The 19,722-nt window shown below is 41.7% G+C and overlaps 1 protein-coding gene across 5 annotated transcripts in view; it reads left to right on the forward strand.

The window, feature by feature from the left end:
• Positions 1-19,722, forward strand: part of EIF2AK4 (eukaryotic translation initiation factor 2 alpha kinase 4) — a 108,685-nt gene that overhangs the window by 26,644 nt on the left and 62,319 nt on the right. For 3 of the 5 annotated variants that reach the window (XM_059372494.1, XM_059372491.1, XM_059372493.1), the window contains 5 exons: positions 2,808-2,888; positions 4,013-4,161; positions 12,658-12,773; positions 15,765-15,922; positions 17,742-18,277. In XM_059372494.1, coding sequence (XP_059228477.1) covers positions 2,808-2,888; positions 4,013-4,161; positions 12,658-12,773; positions 15,765-15,922; positions 17,742-18,277 — 1,040 coding nt within the window. The remainder of the gene's footprint in view (positions 1-2,807; positions 2,889-4,012; positions 4,162-12,657; positions 12,774-15,764; positions 15,923-17,741; positions 18,278-19,722) is intronic. The other 2 variants (XM_059372496.1, XM_059372495.1) reach the window with 1 other exon arrangement.

Below are 19,722 nucleotides of genomic sequence, written 5' to 3' on the forward strand. Positions count from 1 at the left end.
AGGAAGCAGGCTCCCCGCTGAGCAGAGAGCCCGATGTGGGACTCGATCCCAGGACCCTGAGATCATGACCCGAGCCGAAGGCAGCGGCTTAACCCACTGAGCCACCCAGGCAACCCTCAATCTCTTTTTGTATTTTTTCTTCAATCTCTTTGCACGAGGATGTGCACTCCTATATTATATTTTTAAAATCCTTTAATGAAAGATAAAAATACATATCCAAGGTTTTTTCTTTTTTCTTTCCTAAGTTTCCTTCTTGATTTTAAAAATTTTTTTAAAAGATTGTATTTGTTTAACAGAGAGAGACACAGCGAGAGAGGGAACACAAGGAGGGGGAGAGGGAGACGGAGAAGCAGGCTCCCACCTGAGTAAGGAGTCCTATGCAGGGCTCAATCCCAGGACCCTGGGATCATGACCTGGGCCGAAGGCAGAGGCTTAGTGAGTCTGTCACCCAGGTGCTCTGTCCCTCTTGATTTTTAACTTATTCTCTGTTCATTCTTTTAATCAACTTACCTAGAACTTTTTGGGGGGTGGTTTATTAAAATGAGCATCTGAAGTGGCCCCCCCCCAGACATTTCCTAGTACAATAAATAATCCTTTATCCTTACTTAATTTGTAATACTTCCTGAAAGGTGTATTTTAACTATATATTCATTTGTGAATTACCCATTTTGTTTAGTTCATCTTTTTTTCTTGAGTCCCTACCACATTCTGAATCAATGTATCTTTTTTGCTGTTTTAAGATGTGGAAAGTCGGGGACCCTGGGTGGCTCAGTGGGTTGAAACCTCTGCCTTCGGCTCAGGTCATGATACTGGGGTCGTGGGATCGAGCCCCGTGTCGGGCTCTCTGCTCAGCAGGGAGCCTGCTTTCTCCTCTCTCTCTGCCTGCCTCTCTGTCTGCTTGTGATCTCTCTCTGTCAAATAAATAAATAAAATATTTTTAAAAGAAGATGTGGAAAGTCAAGTCCCCTTCCCTTCACCTTCCATTATACTTTTCTTTTTCCCCTCAGCCATTCTCACCATTTATTCTTACAGATGAGCTGCCGGATCGCTCTCTCAAATTCAAACCAAACTCTGCCCTAGACTTACACATTCACTTAGGAAGAATTGACACCTTGGCAATACTTGGACTCTATCCAGGATTGTTGGTCTGCTTATTCTTAGCTCTTGGTGAGGCTTTCTAGTTTTCTTCCTGTAGATGTTACTGTTTCTTAGTTACTTCCAAGGTTTTGTTATTCTGCCTTTCTTAGGTTCTTGCTCTTGGTTCTTCCTCACCACCCCCCACTTCATTTTGTTCATGGTAACACATGTCTCGTTGTGGGCGCCATTCATGTGTTACTTCTGATCTTCTAGTTAATCCTGTAGCCTAGATATATCATTTAGAGTTTAAAGTTCCTTATTTTCATTGTTTTCAGGAAGACATGTTTTTATTAGCTAGTGAGTATTTAGCCAGCTCTCTTGTTTTGGTATATTGTTTACTTATAATTTGGGGGTATTTTTTTTATTTTGTATTATTGCTGATACAGTTTTCGGTGAGTCTCTTAATGGTTTTGATATCTACAAACTAGAATTTTAGGGGACTCATAAAAAAACAAAACAAAACAAAAAAAACAAAATCCCCCCCAACTATTTTTCCCAACCTAAATTCAGTCTCACTTGAGGAATAGATACGTGAGGCAAACGGATGCAAATCAAAATACCACTTTTATTTTATTTATTTTTTAAAGATTTTATTTATTTATTTGACAGAAAGAGACAGGAAGAGAGAGAACACAAGCAGGGGGCGTGGGAGAGGGAGAAGCAGGCTTCCTGCCAATCAGGGAGCCGGATGCAGGGCTCGATCCTAGGACCCTGGGATTATGACCTGAGCCTAAGGCAGACGCCTAGTGACAGCCACACACACATCCCCAAAGTACCACTTTTTTGTTTGTTTGTTTTGTTTTGTTTTGTTTCCAAAGTACCACTTTTAATACTGAGAAAACTAGAGCATCGAGCTGAGGGTCTGTGGCATGTGGGGATGGTGCCTAAGCCACTGCCACCCCAGGTCCTGGCACTGATGACAGCTCAGCCCACCTGCAACAAGGGGACCTCACCCTCTGTGGTGGGGGGAGCAGACCCCAGCGCTTGTTCTCCACAGACAGGGAGACATGGAGGAGGAGGGGCAAGGTCAGGATGGGAGGCTGCTGTAGGGGAAGTCTCTCCAGGTGGAAGCATGAGAAGTGCTGAGTCCCTCCCCCACACAGTCCAGAGACCTCACTAACCAGGAGCAAGTAGTGCATAAGAGCTGATGAAACTGCGTAACTACAGTTTGTTGTAAGATTCTGTATAATCAGGCCCTTTTGGAAGGGAGGGCTTGAATCCTAGAGATGCAGAAGGTTTTGGGGGTGCTCAGTGGGTTGGGTGTCCAACTCTTGCTCTTGGCTCAGGTCATGATCTCAGAGATGAGGTCTGTGTCAGGCTCCGTGTTTGTCATCGAGTGCGTTTGTCTTGAGCTCGCTCTCTCTCTCTCATAAATGGGTAAATACAATCTTAGGGGTGCCTGGGTGGCTCAGATGGTTGAGTGTCTGCCTTCGGCTGATGTCATGTCCTGGGGTGGAGACCCACGTCAGGCTCCTGGCTCGGTCTTCTTCTCCCTCTCCCTATGCCTCTCCTCCTGCACATGCTCTCTCTCTCTCTCTCTATTACTCTGTCTCAAAACAAAAACAAAAACAAAACTTAAACAGAAGTGCTAAAGGTTTTTTGTGATTGTAGGATTTATATGTTGTCTGGGTTTCAGAGATTGGCATTTGATGCACTGTGATTTATTTCAGCAACGTGAGATCCTTCATGAGATTCAGAGAAGGAAAGAAGAGATCAAAGAAGAGAGAAAAAGAAAAGAAATGGCTAAGCAGGTACTCTGTGAATTGTACCACACTAAAATAGTCTACATTTTGCAAAACATAAAATGTTTTTTCCATCGATGATGTTTTCCTCTCCTGTGTTATTACCAATAGTAAAGCTGGAAATGAAGCACTAAAAAAAATCCCCCAAATACCATTCATTGTGTATTTCAGATTCCCCAAATGGAAGTAAAATTTAGAGTTGTATGTTATCTGTAGATGACACAGGCTGAGAGAATGACAGTTGTTTATCAAATGAATCGGGGAGAACAGAGATGGAAGCTTTGATAATTAACCCAGATCGGAATTCTTAGAGCATACTTGGAAAATATAACTATTTGTTCAGCTGAAGAGTGAATGGAAATCCTATGGATATGCTGGCGATTTCATTCAATCATGGAAAAGAAGGATCCAACAGGGGAGGTTTAAAAAGCAGTGATGGAAAAAGATAAAGTCCTTTTTCTGTATTTTTCCTGAGTCCGGCTTGGTCAAAACACCAGTTAGAATTATGCCATTTAACTTAAGGGCAACTCTGAGGGGTGGTGGGAGGCACTGATGTCTGAGTAAGCAGTATCTGGCTTAAAGCTTTGGTGTTTTGACTGCCAGCTCTGTGACTTTGACAGGTGACACTAAATGTGACTCATTTTCCTCATCCCTTAAAATGGTTATGCCAACTGTTGATGCCTCCCTTCCCTCTCTTGTAGTTATTCCCATAGATAAATGTCCTGTCCTCAGTGAAAGTACAGAGCCATACACAAATGTAAGGTGATCTAGGACTGCTTCCACCAGCCCTGTCTTACTCTGATCCCACCCACCCAGCTATATGCTCCCTCTTTCAATGCCTCCTCCCTCTGTTCACCCCCTCTTGCACTTTTCCCTGACTTGTCACGCATCTTGTAAGATTCTAAGCATTTTTCATTTATAAAATTCACATTCTCTTCATACTGTGACCTGGTCTTCAGTTCTTGAAGCAGTACATGTCTGGACGTTAAATTTTTAAAAGTTCAAGTTTATTACACCTGAAAGCATTCAGCTTAAGAAGAGTCACACTCCCTACTGAATTAATGTTTAGGTACCATGATTTTCTTTGACTTATGACTTGTATTTTAAGTAGGTTTTACTTTTCTTTCTTCTAGGAGCGTTTGGAAATTGCTAATTTATCAAACCAAGATCAGAACTCTAGGAAAGACCCAGGAGGACACAGACCGTCTGCCATTCTACATGGAGGCTCTCCGGACTTTGTGGGAAATGGCAAACATCGGACCAACTCTTCCGGAAGGTCAAGGTACGTCCCTGGGATTTCTGATTTCTTTAGAAGGATGAAGGCTATGGTACAGATAAAACGGCTTGCAATGACATGTGATGGAATTTTCAGGGAATAGATTTAGTAACTTTTTCAAAGCCTCTACGTCTTAATGTATTGGCAATATAAAATAAAATTTTCATTTGTTCTAACTCATTCCAAGTATCCTTCTTAAAAAAATTTTTAAGTTTTTATTTTAATTCTAGTTAGTTAACATACAGTGTTATATTCATTTCAGGTGTGCAATATAGTGGTTCAGCAGTTCCATACATCACCTGGTGCTCAACACCAGTGCCCTCCTTAATCCCCATCACCTATTTTATCCATGCCCCCACCCACTCTCCTCTAATTACCATCAGTTTGTTCTACGTAGCTAAGATTCCTTTCCTTCTTTTTCTTTTTCCTTCCTTCCTTCCTTCCTTCCCTCCTTTCAAGATTTTATTTATTTGAGAGAGAGAGAGCACAAGTAGGGGGAGCAGCAGTGGGAGGGGGAGAAACAGGATCCTTGCTGAGTGGGGATCCCGACACAGGGCTTGATCCCAGGACTCTAGCATCATGACCTGAACCAAAGGCAGACGCTGAACTGACTGAGCCACCTGGGCACCCTTAAGATTCCTCTTCTTGATTTGTTCTCTTACTTTTTTCCTTTTGCTTGTCTTGTTTCATAAATTGCACATATGAGTGAAATGGTTTCTATCTTTCTCTGACTAATTTCGCTAAGCATTGTATTCTCTAGCTTCATCCATTTGTTACAAATGGCAGGATTTCATTCTTTTTTTAATGGCTGAATAGTTTTTCATTTTGTATACATACCACATTTTCTTTATCCGTTTGTCAACTGGTGGACACTGGGCTGCTCCCTTATGTTGGCTGTTGTAAATAATGCTGCAGTAAACATAGGGGTACATGTATTCCTTTGAATTAGTGTTCTTGTATTTTTGGGGTAAATACCCAGTAGTATGATTGCTAGATTATAAGGTTGTTCTATTTTTAACTTTTTAGGGAACCTCCATACTGTTTTCCAGTGTGGTTACACCAGTTGGGTCTTCCCAGTGCATGAGGGTTCCCTACTCCACATCCTTGGCAACACTTGTTTCCTGTGTTGTTGATTTCAGCCATTCTGACAGGTGTGAGGTGATATCTCACTGTGGTTTTGATTTGCATTTCCCTGGGGGGGGGGGAGTGATGTTGAGCATCTTCTCATGTGTCTGTTGGCCCTCTGGATGTCTTTGGAGAAATGCTGTTCATTCGTGTCTTGTCTTGTGACCATTTTTTAAGTGGATTATTCTTTTGGGGGGTATTGAGTTGTAGAAGTTCTTTATATATTTTGGACACTAACTCTTTATTAGGTATGTCATTTGTCAATCTCTTCTCCCATTTAGTAAGTTGCCTTTTATTTAGTTCTGTTGATTGTTCCCTTTGCTGTGCATGAGGTTTTTATTTTTGATGTAGTCCCAAAGACCCTGGGATCATGACCTGAGCCAAAGGCAGACACTTAACCAACTGAGTCACCCCCAGGCACCTCCCAGTAGTTTGTTTTTGCTTTTGTTTCCCTTGCCTCCAGAGACATATCTAGAAAAATGTTGCTGTGGATGGTGTCAGAGGACTACTGGCTGTGAGCCCTCCTGTGATTTTTAGAATTTCAGGAATCACATTTAGGGCTTTAATCCATTTTGAAATTATTTTTGTGGATGGTGTGAGAAAGTGATCCAGTTTCATTCTTTCGCATGTAGCTGTCCAGTTTTCCCAACACCATTTGTTGAAGAGACTGTCCTTTTCCCTTTAGGTGTTCTTTCCTGCTTTGTCAAAGATTGACCATATAATTGTGGGTTTATTTCTGGATTTTCTCTTCTGTTCCTCTGATTTATTGTCTGTTCTTGTGCCAGTACTGTACTATCTTGATTACTACAGTTTTGTACTATAACTTTAAGTCCAGAACTGTGATGCCTCCAACTCATTATACATATCTTTAATTAAACTAGTTTTATAGCTCATTCCTCTTTATAATGGCCTATAACGCTCCAGTCTTGCCCCCAGTGCAGCTCCATCTGACTTCTAATGATCTAACTGCTCAGTAAGTGAGTTTTAAAATTTTCTTCCGTTGGAATCATCATCCAGTGAAATTTTCACACTGTATGTGTTTTCAGTCTGTAACTCAGTAGGTCCCACCACAGATATTCCAAAATGGGCACAGGTATAGAAGATCCTCTACATGAGAATGGGAACCCCAGTTTGCTGCCATGGCGCCCCTCTCTGACTGCTGAGGACACTGGGCTTCCCCCTTGTCACAGGTGTATACTGGGTTTCTTTCCTTTTACCAGAGATCCCATGAAAGATACTACATCTTCCTCTACATCCTTTTCTACTGAAGAATGAAGCTTCTTTGTTTATTGTAACCCCTGTGGGCAGGAGGGAATTTTAGTGCAGAACCCATTTATAAGTGGTGGGGGATTAAAACCATGTAGTTACTATAAATCAGCTTCTTTATGTGTTTATCTCTCACGAGACTCTACGCAGCACTTAAAACTAACATGTTTCTTCAGTGAAAAGAAACATTTAGGTACCAACGAAAGACTTGAATAAACTTATAGTCTATTTATAAGAAAAAACTATTTCAGTTCTTTCCCTAATTACCTACTTTATAATTTCTTTCCTAATTATCTACTTTTAAAAAATCACCTTAGAAGTAATTTTGGTATTGTTTAACCACCTGCTGTTAAGGTAAACTAAATGTTTTCTTGAGTACTGTTTCTGGAGTCCATTCCATTTTAAGATTGTAACTCCTTATACCAATTTAGAGTATTTTTGCTTGCAACTGGGCTTCCAGTAGGCAACATAGTTGGAAGTTGTCAGAGTGATTCACTAGGAAGTATTTGACCAATTCCTATTGTGTTAGGAATGGGAATAAATCAGTACTACGGAGAAGTCTTTCTGGCTATACAAAAAGCAGTCTTTTAAGGTTGAAACATTTCCATTTTTGTGGCAGTTACTGGGTCTGAGATTGGACTTGCTTTTGAAATCAAAGATCATTAGCACGTTTATTTAAGAAAGGATGGGAAAATCTCTCTCCTTGACATAGGTAAAATAACTTTTTACATAATGCTTTGGAAACATTTGTATGTCTTAGATAGAAGCATATTCCATGAGCATCCAAGAAGGAACATGAGAAGATATTTTTTTTTAATTTTTTTAAAGTTTTTTTGAGAGATTGTTTTCATCTATGATTTGCCAAAATTGTTGCACATACCTGCATAGAACTCAGTCACTGTGTTGGCTACTGAGTAGGGAAGGAGGAATCCTTTCTTTCAAGTTCAGTTGAGTTGCTTTTTTTGGTTACAAAATAGAAAGCCCTAGATGAACAAAAGTACTTCATGATGTACTCTTGATTCTCCTTCTTCTTGCTATTCATTGGTCTCTTGTGGTTGAAAAGCCAAAGGAAATAAGCAAAGCGTTCCATTTTATTCTTTCAGTTAGTGGATACATTTAGTAGAGATGGTAGAGAAGACCTTGTCATCAATACTGTCAGTAGGGCAGTACTTGAATTGGCTATGACTAAAGGCAATAACATCTAGAACCATGTTTGTCCATTCATTGAATAGATAATGAGCACCTACTAAATGCCAGACACTGTTGCGAATCCTGGACATTCAGTAAACAAGATCAAGAAGGACTCAGGCTTCATGGAGCTTCTATTCCGGTTGGAGGAGACTGTCCAGAAGCGACAAAGAAAATGTCAGATAGTGACTAGTGCTCTGCAGAGAAATAGAGTAGTCCATGTTGAAGAAAAGCTGCATAGCTACTTTAGATTGGGAGTTGGGAGGAAAGAGTACATGAGTGACTACAGGAAAATGGTTTTAGGTTGGGGGGTACCAGAGCTGGATGATGAGGAGGAGGCAGCCAGAGTTGGAGGGCAGCCACTGTAGAAGACTGGAGGCTGGCATGGACTTGTGCACAGAGCTCATCAAATAGCAGAACAGTGTGGATAAAAGTAGGGTGCATGGGGCAAGCTGGGACAGGTCCCAGAGGGCTTTGTTGGCCAGGTCAGGAGTTCAGGTGTAATGAGAAGCTTTGGGGGTTTTTACGTAGGAATAAGATCTCATCAGAGTCATAGTGTGGGAAGTTCTTCCTGGCTATAAGCAGAGAGTGGATAACACAGAAGCAGTGGTGGAGGAGTGGTTTTCACATCTTGCTCCATCCTGCTGTGTCCTAGTCCTCTCCCTCTGCATTGCAGTCATGTTCATCTCTCATCCTTTGAGCACACTGGAATCCTTCCCATCTCAGGGCCCCTCTTTGTCACTGCCTGGGACACTGGCCCACTGTACTTCATGGGACTGGCTCCCTTTTATCCTTCAGTTCTCCCCACAAATGTGACCTCAAGAGACCCCACTTCCCTGGTTAGGCACTTGTTCTGTGGTCCTGTTTTTCTCCATGGCACTTAGCACTAGCTGAACATCTCCATTTGATAGCTTTTTTTGTGTCTTTCTCCTTTCATAAGAGCCTAAGTTCACAAGAGCAAGGGCCTCATCTGTGTTTTCCTGGAACAGACCCTGGCAGGCACACAGTAGGTGCTCACTAAACATCTGATGAAGGAAGGCAAGATTGGAAGGAGGGCAGATACTGTGTTTTTGGCACTTTGAGAGTCTCCAGCCTCTTTAACCAGGGCAACTCTGCTTTTCCTTTTCTATGGGTTATATAAAACAAACAAACAAACAAAAAAAAAAACAGTAACAAAAGGTTTCTGTTGATTAAAACAAAGGACAGAACAGAAAACCACTCACTATTCTAGTAGAAAGAACTTAAAGGCTAAAAAAACAAAAGCCCCCCAAAACAAAAAACTTAAAGGCTTCAGGGGCACCTAGGTGGCTCAGTTGTTAAGCGTCTGCCTTCAGCTCAGGTCATGATCCCAGGGTCCTGGGATCTGGCCCCACATTGGGCTCCCTGCTCAGTGGGAAGCCTGCTTCTGCCTCTCCCACTCCCCCTGCTTATGTTCCCTGTCTTTGCTCTCTCTCTCTCTGTCAAATAAATAAATAAAATGTTTTAAGAAAACAGACGTAAAGGCTTGATACTCAAGGGCCTGGCCTTTTTTTTTTTTTTTTAAGATTTTATTTTTAAGCAATCTCTACACCCAGTGTGGGGCTTGAGCTCACAACCCTGAGATGGAGAGTCGCACACTCCGCTGACTGAGCCAAGCTAGCGCCCCAAGGATTAGTCAGCACTTTTGTGGAAGAACTTCATTTTTTGTGTGCTTTAAGTTGTCTTTTTCCCCCCTTGAAAGATTGAGTTTAAAAAAAAAATCGAATAACATAAAACTAAACATGTTCAAGTATACAGTTCAGTGTCAGAGCCCCACATCGGGCTCCCTGCTCAGTGGGAAGCCTGCCTCTCCTTCTCCCACTCTCCCTGCTTATGTTGCCTCTCTTGTTGTGTCTCTCTCTGTCAAATAAATCTTATAAAAAAGAGAGAGAGAGAGAGAGGGAGTGGGGCGGGGATAGAAGGAGGAGAGTGAGGGAATCTTTTTTTTTTTTTTTTATCATTTTTTAAAGATTTTATTTATTTATTTGACAGAGAGCACAAGCAGGGGGACAGGCAGAGGGAGAGGGAGAAGCAGGCTCCCTGCTTACGGGACTTGATTCCAGGACCCTAGGATCATGTCCTGAGCTGAAGGCAATGGCTTAACCAACTGAGCCACCAAGGTGCCCCCGGGATGGCTATTTCTGATGGAGCTCAGAAGCTGTTTTACTCATGAATGAATTAGGTTCCTAAAGCTTGTTCTAAACTCCATTCTGGGTGAGTCCAAAATAGATGATATGAGCATCCAGTATATCTACATTTCTTATGTGGAAATAGGAAACATCAGTAACATTGGATTTTGTCTCTTCATTCCTTCTCCTCAAACTTCCGTGAGATTTACTTTTTATCCTTCAAAATGATTACTACTATTATTAATCAGAATTATTACTACTATTGTAATGTAATGATTACATTTTATTCTTGTTGGTACCACTTTGTTCTTTTTCTTGATACTTTCACTTTTAAAATTCTCTTGATTTTTATTTCACTCTTGATGGTAATATATCTTTTCATACCAGAACTCTTGAAACTCTCATTGTGTTTGTACTTAACAGTCATCCTATGGTGATTGATTTTCTAAAACATTGTTAAGAAATGTCTGTTAGCACCATGTTTGGAGAGAGCAGAGTGGCTATGGAGGTGCTTCTGGATAATTTATGTTATTAAGCCTCCATATCCTTTTAAACCTTTGCTTTTATGTTTTTCTTCAAAAATTTTAGTGTCTCCTTGGTTTCACAAAGAACTTTAGAAGCAGAAGTTTAAATAGAACTACAGTACATTAGTCATTCCCTAGTGTTTCTTTTTTTCTTTTTTTTTTTTTAAAGATTTCATTTATTTATTTGATAGAGAGACAGCAAGAGAGGGAATACAGGGGGATTGGGAGAGGGAGAAGCAGGCTTCCTGCTGAGCAGGGAGCCTGATGTGGGGCTTGATCCTAGGATCCTGGGATCATGACCTGAGCCGAAGGCAGACGTCTACCAACTGAGCCACCCAGGTACCCCTCCCTGGTGTTTCAAATACGTAGACACATGTATGATACGAGACACTCAAATCATAATAGGTCTTGTCAAGAGCGTGGGAGGGGTTTGGGGTAGGGGAAGACTCATAGGGCTGGAGGTGGAGAGAGTAGTGAATAATGGAGTATTGCTTGTGTCCAGGAGAAAGTCGGTGATGACCCAAAGAGGGCAAGGGAATTGGAGAGGAGAGGGTGGTGCTTGGGGATCAACTATATGGAGATCTGGTTGCTCAGGGAGGTGCACTTGTTTCTGACCGCGGACAGAATGGATGTCTGAGCCACCAACCGAAATAAAAGAAGCCAAGGGGGGAACCAGATTGAGAGTGGGTGGGAGGGTGGTGGTGATTTTATTGACATTGCAGCAGAATGAGGAATCAGGAGAAGGCACAGAAGTAGAGACAGCAAGTAAAGAAGTTTGAAAATGGAAAATAAAAGGGGGTTTGAGCACAAGATTGAGGAAAGGGAGTGGGAGAGAGCTGTAGTCTGAGGGCCTGGAGCCTAGATGGAGGGTCAGACTGAACATACAGGAGGCAGGGCATAGCTGATGGACCAAGAAGATCTCAAGGAGGCTGTAGGGAATGGAAATGAGGACAGGATCACGGTCCTCCTTCAGAGTCTAGGAAAAAGAAAGAATGGTGCAGATGCCAAGAAACGTTAAAGGGGAAACAATAGAAAGTGTGGACTTGGGCACCTGGGTAGCTCCGTTGGTTAAGCGACTGCCTTCAGCTCAGGTCATGATCCCAGAGTCCTGAATCAGGGCCCCTGCTCAGCAGGGAGTCTGCTTCTCCCTCTGACCTTCCCCCGTCTCATGCTCTCTCTTTCACTCTCTCTCTCTCAAATATATAAATAAAATAAAACAAAACAAAAAAAGTGTGGGCTTCAGTGCCCACTGCTCCATGTTCTCAGGGAAAGTAGAAGGCAAGATCAGGCTTAGAGTGAGGAGTCTGTTTTCTAGAGATCTCTCCCTGTGCCTCATCAAAACATTTTGTAGAGGTGTCCATTCCTGACCATCAGGAGCTCTCTCTTTTGCCTCTTCCCTGCATCCTCTGCCAATTTATTCTCTTATATTCATAATCTCCTGAGTATTTTTGCATTATCATCTAGCTTCCCAGCTACTGCTTCTCACAAAGAAAAAAAAGCATAAAATGGGGAAGAGGGGAGGACAGGGTGGGCTTTGAGTATTATGGAGAAGTCATAAAGGGGAATGGCAGCTTTCTTTACATGTGCAGGTGCACGGGAACTCAGAGATGTGGAATCGCTGTGGGACTGAACTAAATCACTGCCATAGGACTGTGGAAATGGTCCTTATCAGTGCTGTCCAATAGGGTGCTCTCTAGTCACTTGTGGCTGTTGAGTACTAAAATTTTGGCTACTGCTATTGAAGAACGGAACTTTTAATTTCTTTTCTTTTCTATTTTTTTTTTTTTTTAAGTAGTATTTGCCAGAGAGAGAGAGAAAGAGCAAGAGCACACAAGCAGGGGGAATAACAGGCAGAAGGAGAAGCAGGCTCCCCACCAAGCAAGGAGCCCAATGTGGGACTTGAACCTAGGACCCTGGAATCATGCATGGTCTGAGCCAAAGGCTGGCGAGATGCTCTGAGCCACCCAGGCATCCCTGAACTTTTCATTTCATTTTAATTAAATCTGAATAGCCTCATGTGGCTAGGGTTCCCCTTTTGGACAGCACCAATATAGAATTAGGGGGTTTGTAGAGTTCATATGGAGAAGACCTCCACAAAGTAGAGTGCTAATGATCCCATTAGCGCTTCAACTCCATTCCTAGTGGAGATGGTGAATGGGCTGGTAAACAGGAGAAAATGGAGGGGCAAGAATTTCCTGCATTAATCGTTAGTTTAAAAAAAAAATAAAATCATGTCCAAATTTGTTTTTAAGGCGAGAACGTCAGTATTCTGTATGTAGTAGTGAAGATTCTCCCGGGTCTTGTGAAGTCCTGTATTTCTCCCTGGGTAGTCCTGATCAGCTCATGGTTTACAAGGGGAAATGCATTGGTGAGTAAACTAGCTAAATTGATTTAAGCTATTCTAACAACAAAAGTTAAATCATGAAGGAGGACGGTGGTACGGACACTGCATTGTCTGATGCAGGGAGAACTATTAAGTCCATGAGTCGTTCTGGTTCCCGTTGCCTGAGGACCAGAATGAGAAAGCGCTCAGGTTTTCCCTTCTGTGAGATGGAAATAAAAACCTAAGCCCTTGGAAATACCATTAGTGTAAAGATAATTTAACATTTGTCCTTATTCTCATTAGTAGAGCTTTTGGAAACCAAAATGGTTGACATTGCTGATAGAATGTGTGTAATGAAATGAGTTCTAATGCCTGTAATCTCTAATGACCAAGTCTAATTTTCTTATATTGATACTCATCTGAATAGCATTTTCCTGCTTGGCATTCCCGACCAGGAAAAGCACTTTGTTTTCTGTATGTCTTCCTCAGCAATTTTGTCTCCTGATGGCTATTTGGAGTAAAGCTGGTTTAGTTATTTGTGATTTGAATTGTTTATGTCAAAATCAGGTTTTCAGTATCTACCTCTTTTGTACGTGTAAATGTACATCTTTTATCAGCCACACAGATACATCTGCTACTTGGTGTAGGGATCACTTGCATGTAGTGAATTGGACAATTTAATTTTCAGCCCATGACTGTTCTTACCAAAGCTAACAGCCAAATTATCTAAATTGAATTTACTTTCTTTTGGTGTCTTTTTCCCATCTCCTTTAAGGAGATACAGATTGGCAGGGGCGTTGCCAGGGAGCAGCAGATAAGAGGGAAACCAAATATTTGAATAGTCCATGAACCAGACAGTTAACCTTGGCTGATGGAAAGCAGCCTGAACAGTACAGGACCATGTGTACAGAGTGTGTCGTATGCAGACAAAGCAGCCATTCGAACAGCCTCACAACCTTGAACCTGAGACTGTCCTTGACTCAGAGACATTTCAGACTCCCAAATTGGCAACCTAAAACTCAATGGTTTCAATAATATGGGGAAACCAGGAAGGCAAATTAATTCAGCTGCTTATTACCTTTGCTCGGTCTCTTATTCCCACTGGTACGCGTTAGATCAATTTACCTAAGTTAGTGCACTCATTAGGGACACATTGGCAGTTGGAACGTTTTTTAATAAAACCATCAAGTAAATTACTTATTTTGCTTTCTCACAACAGGTCTGAATTTTTAAAATATGCACTCCTACGAAATGTTTTTGTAAAAGATGAACTCATTAACATTTGTTTTTCAACTCAGAGCTGCCATAGAAGCAGAGAAAGCTGATGGGCAAGCATGTAGACCATTGGTGCAAATGATCATTAGCACATAATAGAGGCTCAATCAGAAATCTCCTGGGAACACACTTCCTTCAGTCTCATTGCAGTGTGTTCTTTTGTCCCTTTTATTACCGCATCACAAAAAAGTGACAAGAGGAGGTTGGTGATAAAATGACAATACCAAAAAACCTTGCAGTCAGCAATTAGGAGACCCCCACCGGGTTCCAATTAAGGAGACACATATTGCAAGACCTTGTACTGTGTAATGCACACATTTATTAGGCTTTCTGTAAATAACATCACATTCCATCCCATAAACATTAAAATCAGGTGTCTCCACGTGTGTACTGCATAGACCCCCCCCCCCCACCTTCCACAGGTGGAATTGGGTTGACAAATTTTCACATATGAAGGTTTTTTTCCCCTTAGGCTAAGAATGTCAGGAATTATTTAAAACTAGCGTAAGAGATCATTTGCATTAAAATTTCTTATATTGCCAGCATTTCTAGGAGGGTAAAAACTGCTATTCAGTTAAAAAGTCTTTGAGCTGTTTCAGCCACATTCCCTCAACGTCTTTTTTACTCTAACTCTGTCTTATAAATATGGGTTACGTTTTGTTTTTAAATGGAAAAAATGTTATTTGTTTTAGAACTTTTTTTGTTATGAAGACAGTGTAGCAACGTGGAAAACAATTATTTATATACTAAGAGAAAAAGACCAAATACTGTATAACAGTGGTTCTCAGTTGGGGGCGGTTTTGTCCCCTGGGGGATATTTGTGGATGTAAGGACATATTTTCCGTGTTTAAGATCAGGGTAGGGGTACTGCTGGCACCTAGTGGGTAGAGACCAGAGGTGCTGCCAGATATCCTACAGTGGACACGGCAGCCCTTTTCAACAAAACATTTTAGTCTAAACTGTCCCTAGCATCAAGGGTGAGAAAGGCTGTTATATATGCTATGAGTTGGTAAATTAGAATAAAAGTAGAGGGATCTGGAAGAGAAATAAAAGAACGATATCGTGGGTGATACTTTTCTCCATTTCTAATTTTTTGGTCATTTCTATCCTAGTCTTTAATGAAAATTGGTGTTAAAGAAATTTTGCTCTCCCAGGTACAAGTGGAAACCATATGCCCATCACTGAATGAATGTGTTGGTCTTTTTAGCTTCAAATTGAAACGGTCATTTCTGGTTCCTTACCCCAGAACCATTGGGCAGTTTGTATTTGGTGAACCTACTGAAATTTTGGAGTCAGAAGATCATTGATCTATTCAGATTTCCAGGTTATTTATTAAGACTTGTTTTTAATACTCACCTTCGTGGATGGAAAGATCTTGATGGATTGGTCCCATTTCCAAATTCCTTTCATCACAGTGGTTGGTATTTAGCTCCATGAGGGTGGGCAGCGTCATCAGAAGTGAGCCAGTTATGGAAGGAAGATCGTGAATAATGGCTCGTAGAGGAAAACACCGATCTGAGACTAAAACCTCATGGTTGATTATTGTCCCTTTGTAAAAATGAATACTTGAGGGTTCAGAATATGTTGTTAAATACTAAAAAATTTGGTTACAAAAGAGCATGTATTACATCCAGTCGTATTTTTTATAGGTAGCATATGGTATCCACTGTTGAATGGATGCATGAAGATACAGACCCTCTTTCTTTACCCCCACAGAAAATAGACCAGTGAGATTTCATCACATTTTCTTTAAATGTGCAGGCAGTGATGAGCCCCTTGGAAAGTTAGTTTACAATGCTTTGGAAACAGCCACTGGCAGCTTTGTCTTGTTGCACGAGTGGGTCCTTCAGTGGCAGAAGAAAATGGGTCCGTTCCTCACCAGTCAAGAAAAGGAGAAGATCGATAAGTGCAAAAAGCAGGTGGGCATCCAAGGTGGCCCCTGAGCAGAGCCCCCACCTTGAACTTGACAAGATGACAGGACAAAAGAGCTGTGCATTTGATTGGCTAGCAAAGATGATCCAGAGTGGTAGGAGATCTGTTTAACCAGAGGGATGGTGGGGGGCCGCTCCCCTTTCCAGAGTTTTCTCAGCCCCTTGCTGCTCCTATCATAACACTCACAAAACATGGTCAGACTGTTGTGTGCACCGCCTTTCTCTGCCTCTTTTGTGACATGAATAGCTGTCCCCCGCTGGGGCTGAATATTCTTCATTCTCATGTTTTCTGTAATCTTTTGGATTCTTTGCATCAGAACTGAATTTTAGGGGACTAGACAGTTTTTTGTTTGTTTGTTTGTTTTTAAAGATTTTTATTTATTTATTTGATAGATCACAAATAGTTGGAGAGGCAATGAGAGAGGAAAGCAGGTTCTCCGCTGAGCAGAGAACTTAATGCAGGGCTCGATCCTAGGACCCTGGTATCATGACCTGAGCCAAAGGTAGAGGCTTTAACCCACTGAGCCACCCAGGTGCCCCAGGACTGGACAGTTTTAACGTTAATCTATAATTCTGAGTTTAAGAAGAACATTGAACATTGTATATCACACAGTGACATAAAGAGGTTACAAACAGTAGGAAAGCACTGTGTTTAGAAATGTGTATTTATGATAGAAAAACTGGAAGTAAATACACTGAAATCATAATGGTTGTCTTTGGGTAGTGACTGTATAGGTCATTTGTGGGTTTTTTTCCATTTGTGTTAGAACTTACTAAAAAGATTAATGCTGATGCTTTATAATCAGGAAAGGCTTTTCTTAAGATCTTTTTTATTATTTTTAAGTAATCTGTATATCCAACATGGGGCTTAAACCCACGCAACCCTGAAATCAAGAGCTTTACGCTGTGGCAACCAGGTACCCCATCAGGAAAGTTTGTTTAAAAAATTGTTTTTTTCTTTTTTTTCTTGTTTTGGTTTGGAATAGTTTTGTTTTTGTTTTTTGCTGACCTTACAGCAAGAGAAATTGCTTTTAAAAGCCGTTGACACAGGCTCCTGGGTGACTCTGTAGGTTAAGCATCTGACACTTAAGTCTCAGGTCTTGATCTCAGGGTCTTGGGTTCAAGCCCCATATTAGGCTTCATGCTGGGCATATAGCCTACTTAAACAGAGAAAAGTGATCAATTTTGGGGTGTCCAGGTGGCTGAGTTGGCTAAACGTCTGCCTTCAGTTTAGCTCACGATCCTTGGGAAGGAGCCTGGCATCAGGCTCCCTGCTCAGTCGGGAGCCTCTTCTCCCTCTTCCTCTGTAGCTCCCCCTGCTTATGTTCTCTCGTACTCTTTCTTTCTCTGTCAAATAAATAGGTAAAATCTTTAAAAAAAAAAAAAAAACTGTTCATCAATTTTATAGTATTTGTATGCTAGATTTTGAGATCACAGTAGTAGAGAAATAATTAAATTGCTTTGATCTTTATGAACCATTAGGTTGGCCTTATAATTTAGGGGGGGATACAGTTCAGAACATATTCCTTCTCCTTTGAAAGTACATTTTCTATTAAATATTTTACATTTTTTTTAAGATTTTATTTATTTTTTTGACAGAGAGAGACAGCAAGAGAGGAAATATAAGCATGGGGAGTGGGAGAGGGAGAAGAGGCTCCCTACTGAGCAGGGAGCCTGATGCAGGGCTCAATCCCAGGACATTGTTCCAACTGAGCCAGCCAGATGCCCTTAAATATTTTACTTTTGAAATGAAATACCAGTGAATGCTGATCAATGCAGTATTATTTGGTGATTTTTTCCTCATCAGATTCAAGGGGCAGAGACGGAATTCAGCTCACTGGTAAAACTGAGCCACCCAAATGTCATACGCTACTTTGCAATGAATCTCAAAGAGCAAGATGACTCCATCATAGTGGACATTTTATCAGAGCACGTGAATGGGGTCTCCCTCACCGCACACCTGAGCCACTCTGGCCCCATCCCCGTGCATCAGCTCCGCAGGTATGCAGCTCAGCTCTTGTCGGGCCTCGAGTATTTGCACAGCAATGACGTGGTGCACAAGGATCTGCGTGCATCAAATGTGCTGGTGGACGCAGACGGCAATGTCAAGGTTACGGACTACAGCATTTCTAAGCGCCTAGCAGACATTTGCAAGGAAGACGTGTTTGAACAAAGCCGAGTTAGTTTTAGTGATAGTGCCTTACCTTATAAAACGGGCAAGAAAGGGGATGTTTGGTGTCTTGGTCTTCTGCTGCTCTTCCTCAGCCAAGGACAAGAATGTGGAGCGTACCCCGTGACCATCCCTCATGACTTACCAGCTGACTTTCGAGATTTTCTGAAGAAGTGAGTATCCTTAAGATTCTCCCTAATTGCACTTTATTCTTGAACTTTTTAAAAAAAAATTTATTTATTTGAGAGAGAGCAGGTGCATGAACAGGGGGAGGGGCAGAGGGAGAGGAACAAACCAGTTCCGTGCTCAGAGTGGAGCCTGAAGCTGGGCTTGATCCTAGGACCCCAAGATCATGACCTAAGACCAAGGCAGATGCTTAACCGTCTGAGCCACACAGGCGCCCCTACTCTGGAACTTGTAATTGTGCTTAAATGTGCTCAGCATCTAAGTGATGTGTTCGAGCTTAAAAGTGAGGAACAGGATTGAAGTTTATTCTTCATTCTTCCAACCCTTTCTCTGCCATGTAGGTTCTGATTTCTTGCTGACTGGCTGACCATTATCATTCCCTTCACTTGCACATCTCCTAAATTCCCCCAGGCTTAGTAGTAGCTTTTCAGACTGCTTTTGGGGAGTGCCTGGTAAATCTAGGAAGTTAACAGGAATTGCTACAGGGAGAAATACCCCAGGTACTCCAAATGGAAACCCTCTCTGTCTACCTTACCTGCTGGGTCCTTGTCCAAAGACAAGACCTCCTATCTAAAAACAGCTCTAAGAGAATCACCGTTCTGCCCCTTGTTCTTCTAAACCATTCTTGATTAGCCATGTCTCCTTCAGCCAGCTGATAGAATGCAGTGACTTCCAAGCACCAGCCATAGGACTTTTGACACCTGTAAATTCCAGGTGCACATTTTATTACAGAGCCACATCTGACTGCTTTGAGAGACTCCTTACTGAAAGGTTCACGCGGGGCCTAAAGTTTTTGTCCAGGTCCTTCCCTTCAGTGCTTTTCCGCTTAGCCCTGCCTCTCAGCTCTGTCCAAGCCAGACCTCGGTTCTCTCAGTTTCTCTGTTAAAGAAGAAGTAAGATCCTTCAGTGTGGGTTTCTTCAGGCACTGCCCTGGTCCAGCCTTCCTGTGGAAGGTGAGCTGGACTGGTTTCCTCCCTTCCCAGCGCTCATGTCTTCTTTCTTACTTTCTTTTTCCCAGCCATTCACTTTTATCCACTTCCTACATCTTTTACCCTTTACATTGTTTTTCCTATTCCCAGCCATCCCAAATGCCACTTGACCCGAGCCAGAGTGTTATTTGCTGTCCCTCATGACCTATTACAGAAAGTAGTTGCACTTCTGTTTAAATAAGATAGTTTCTGTGTAAAATAAAAGCAGCCGTGATACACATACAGTCATGGAAAGAGGGCAACTTTGATTCTTTATACTGTGTTCTCTCCTTTGAGTATATAAATATAAGATTTCTAAGGAGAAAAAAAAAAGATTTCTAAGGAAATCTTTTTCAATTTCTTCTAAATGCAAAAGAACTTTAAAAATATTTATTTAGGGGCGCCTTAGTGACTCAGTCATGAAGTGTCTGCCTGTGGCTTAGGTGGTGATCCCGGCGTCCTGG

The sequence above is a fragment of the Mustela nigripes genome, chromosome 13 (genome assembly GCF_022355385.1).
Source record: "Mustela nigripes isolate SB6536 chromosome 13, MUSNIG.SB6536, whole genome shotgun sequence".
Taxonomy (NCBI): Eukaryota; Metazoa; Chordata; class Mammalia; order Carnivora; family Mustelidae; genus Mustela; species Mustela nigripes.